At 34.3% G+C, this 4,369-nt stretch overlaps 1 protein-coding gene across 1 annotated transcript; it reads right to left on the bottom strand.

The window, feature by feature from the left end:
• Nucleotides 1-811: 811 nt before the first annotated feature.
• LOC133817808 (pentatricopeptide repeat-containing protein At3g02490, mitochondrial-like) lies at nt 812-3,247 on the bottom strand. Its single transcript, XM_062250411.1, has 2 exons — nt 1,172-3,247; nt 812-1,024 (listed from the first exon to the last, which is right to left on the bottom strand). Exon 1 carries the CDS (start codon nt 3,168-3,170, stop codon nt 1,182-1,184), a length of 1,989 nt encoding a protein of 662 aa, XP_062106395.1. The 5' UTR covers nt 3,171-3,247; the 3' UTR covers nt 812-1,024; nt 1,172-1,181.
• Between the last annotated feature and the right edge of the window lie 1,122 nt (nt 3,248-4,369).

Below are 4,369 nucleotides of genomic sequence, written 5' to 3'. Positions count from 1 at the left end.
ATAAATTTAATAAACTAATTAATATATAAGTGATATTAAATATTTTAGAGGTATAATAGAAAATAAATTTTTAATATTTGATAAGAATATTTTGGTCAATTTAATAAAATAATATATTTGGTATTAATTAATTTGGTTAAAAAGAAAAAAAATAAATGGGTGGTATATTTATTTCGGTTAAAAATCTCTCTTTACTCTTATAAATTAGGTTTCGGGGACATGGTTGAGCCAAAATATAAATGTAAGCCAAAATATAAATGTTGATGTAATTGCTAAAAAACAAAAAAATAAAAAAGATTCAGAACCTAAGGATACAAGTAGTAAAGCTTAGGAACCCAAATAGTGCGATTTACCCTTTTTAATATACTGCTATTTTTTCTATAGAAGAAATCCAACCATAATACAATCATGGAGGTCGAAGAGCTTTACTTTACTTTCTTATCTAGAAAAGATTCCTGGTTTATTGTCAAGAAAATTGATGATCATCAACCATCTTCCTCTATTATTCTTGTTTAAATTAAGCATTTTATTTTCATTTATTTCCTAGTTTTAAATTATTGGGTTTGTTTACATACATTAAACATAAATATTGGGCACAATTCATATTTATAATTGAGACTAATAATAATAGTAATCAATCATCATCATAAGAAAACAACGAATAAAAAAAACTATAGTTAAAAAATACAAATGGTAAATTATAAGAATATACTGCTTACAAATAAAAATTATCAGCAAACTATAACAAAATTACTTACAAGGTATATGAGTTATTTATCATGTTCTAAAACATAACAAAATATAAAGAAAATAAGCCCAGCCATACTCAATTTTCATATTACAAAAACAGGGAAAAAAATCTTCAAAAGAACATCATCTTCATCAAAATCAACAGAGAAAAAGTTCCAATAAACATAGCAAATAAACGTAGCAGGGAATCTATTAAGTTTGGAATCCATTGAAATGTCAGATCGTTGACCAATCCACATGACATTATAATGAAAAATACTTGAGCAGAACTTCTCTTCAGTTTTCATCATTTGCCATTGAAAAAACAATATTAGCTTTATTTTCATACAATAAATATGGATAGAGGAAGAAAGATAATAGTAATTCCAAACTTTAGGAAAAAAATGCTTAGCTACATTAACTCCAAAATACAATGAGATACCTATGAAAGTTTAAGCAGCTGCAGGAGTGGTAGGAGCATCTTTCTTAGACTTCGCAGACAAAAATAGTTCCAAAACATCAGGGTCATTACGGATGAAACTAGGGCATTTAGAAAGGAAATTATGAGCTTCATTATGCCTTCTAGCCTTGAAAAAGGCTTCAAATAAACGAAGGACCGCAGAGGTAGAGGGGAACCTCTTTGAAGTCATTGCCTTCAAAAAAGCTATAGCATCATCTCCAGTTCCATGCTTTGAGACATACTCGATAAGTGGATCAATAAAAGGTGGAAATCCATTATTTCTCATCAACTCCAAGATATTCAAAGCGTCTCCAAACCCATCTTGGACTAACAGATTAGTTATCAGTGTTTGGTATGTAGTATGCCATGGCGTTACCTGATTTTCACTGATCAGATCAGTAAGAAGATTGTAAGCCTGTTTTGCCTTGTTCCTTTTGCAATATGCAACCACAATTATATCAAGAGTGGAACCAATAGACATAGCATCCTCGATTACAATCATCTTCTGGAAACAATCAGAAGCTTTCTTAAGATCTCCAACTGCACAAAGACCCTGAATTATTGTTTTCCATGTCTTCTCATCTGGTTTATAGCTATCTTCAATGTTATCCAAAAAGGCATGTGCTTCATCCTTTTTGCCAATACAATTAAGCTGGAATACAATTTTACTCTGCAGATGACCACTGGGTACGTATCCACATTCCTCCATTGCTTTCAAAACATTAGTATACTCTCCAACTCTACTAACACTAGCTAAAGACTTGAGAACTGCATCTAAGGTAGAATCTGTCAACACATTCCCATTGTCTGTAAAAACCTTCAAAACCCTGGAAAACAAACTCATATCCAACTGCTTAGCCGTGACTATTTTCCTCAACAGAAATTTTTCACAATGTGATGAAGGCTTATCCGAACCAGACATTGCATATTCATAAAAGTTCACAGCTTCCTCGAACATTTTTCTCTTACAAAACCGCCCTAGAACAGTGGCAAACGTTACCCCCTCTAATTCAAATTGAAAGCTCCGCATCTCATCAAGTACTTTCCAAAGCCTATCAATACAATCTTCCCTTCCAAGTACCCTTGCCATAGCATTATAAGTCTGTTGATCATGCTTGAACAATTCACTCTCATCAAGCCACCTAAAAAGTATAAGGGCTTTCATTGGCTCTGTATTTAGATTTTCTAGAATCATTTTAACTATATCACTAGAGAACGTTATGTTCAAATCCTTCAATTGTTTTTCAACATTGTCCCCCCATACCTCATTTCTGATAATCCTACAAATCCTCACACAAATCTTCTCATCCGAGTTGTCCACCGACCCTGAAGAAAACACCCCTTTCAACTTCTCAACGTCCCCAGCCAATCCTTCCCCCTCACATTTCTCCAAAGCTATATCACGTACGCCCTTTGATATACCATACCCCTTTTTCTTCATAACCTCAACCAAGCCCCAAAACTCACTCACAAACCCATTCAGACCCAGAATGCGCAACATCGAGTTATAAGACTTGGAGCTCAATTTCTTTTCTTCATTCTCCGAAACCCAATCAAAAAACCTCCTGGCAACATCAGGACTAGATTCAAGCTTTGCCAAATTCCATAATATGAACTCGTGGCTAAGCACAATGTTGTTTGACTCTAAATCATTCTTAATCTCCTCCAAACTCCTCGGTTCGGAGAAAATTTCTAATACAACCGCGTGATCCGAATCCTTAAATTCAAGCTTCGGTTCGGATGAGAAATTCCGAAACATAGAGATTCCAGGGTTTATATGATTGACTAAGTTATCACAAATCATGGGTTTTGAAGGAGAAAGCGAACCGTGAAGCGAGTGAGTGTGAATGAGTGAAGTGAGAGATCGAAGGGACTCAAGGTTGGGAAAAGATGGTACCTGAGAGTACGAGTGGTGTACGGAAATACGAGACCCCGGGCCGACGCGAGATCGGAGAAGCAACAGACGCCATGAAAGCCTCATTGTAAGTTTTCAGTAAAGGTTGGTTTTTTCGGGGGGCTCCGAGCAGCGTGCAAGCGAGTGAGAGAGAACTAGGGTTTAGAGAGCGAATCGGGGTTTTGACCTTTGAAAGTCGGTCAGTGTCTCAGTGCAACTCAAAACGACACGTCGTTTCCTTCGACAATCCCTAGAATGTAACATCCCATCGTGTGCTTTTTTTGTGTAGTTAATTATTATAAAAAAAAAAAAAAAAGGTAAATGAAATATTTAGGTGAATTAGACAAAGCCCATTATAAGAAGGTCATCAATACATAATCCATTATAATAAGATAGCACTTGTAGAGCAAACTCAACAAATATAAGCATACCAAACCGTTTATAATAATAAAGAAAATTTTAACATAAACTTAAACTAAATGTCTAATTAGCCACAAAAAATCAAGCTTCAACAAATGCGAAGTAAAATAGGTTTCATTTCCAAATGGACATATGATAGAGAACACTAATAGAGCAAAATCAACCAACATAGGTATACCAAACCGTTTACAATAATTAATAGAAAGAAAACCCTAACATAAAGTTCAACTAAATGTCTAATTAGCCACAAGCAATCAAGCTTCAACGAATGCGAAGTATAGTAGGTTTTCTTTCCAAATGGGCATATGATAGATCAACCCCCCAAGGGCCATTAGCCAATAATCTTCCAATAGAAGGCAGGATAAAACAACTCCATTATTCAAACTAGGAATAAGGAAAATAAAACAACGACCAACCATGTTCATAAGCCCCGACACTAGATATCAGAATGTCACGTAACACATGGCCAATAGAAATCAATGAATCCCCTAGATCTGATAGTCAAGGGGAGAAAAATCGAGATCCCTAAAAAAGTTATTTGCGCATATTGAAGAACTAGCAATCACTCAATAGGAATCAAAACCATCATCCCTACTGTTATAACTACTAAACTATAACTTCTACAACTTCATGATTAATATAAAAGACTTCACCAATAAGGAAATCGACAAAATTGAAAAAGAACTGGGCAGTCTTTATTACTCTAATACAAAATACAAAAATTGTTGCTATTAAGGACATTGAGGCACTCATAAATGTTTTATGTTTAATTTAAGACGGGTAGGATTTTCCCACCTAAATCATTTACATTAGCTATTTTTGTCTTTCGAATATTTTTAACTGAATTATTTTTTTTTATAGAGACA

Source organism: Humulus lupulus, chromosome 2, assembly GCF_963169125.1.
Source record: "Humulus lupulus chromosome 2, drHumLupu1.1, whole genome shotgun sequence".
Lineage (NCBI taxonomy): Eukaryota > Viridiplantae > Streptophyta > Magnoliopsida > Rosales > Cannabaceae > Humulus > Humulus lupulus.
Note: the sequence above shows the minus strand (reverse complement) of the source record. Positions and strands in the feature narration are given on the sequence as shown.

Excerpts from the sequence above, each read along its gene's own strand:
- LOC133817808 (XM_062250411.1), bottom strand. The coding sequence starts at position 3,170 with ATGAGGCTTTCATGGCGTCTGTTGCTTCTCCGATCTCGCGTCGGCCCG.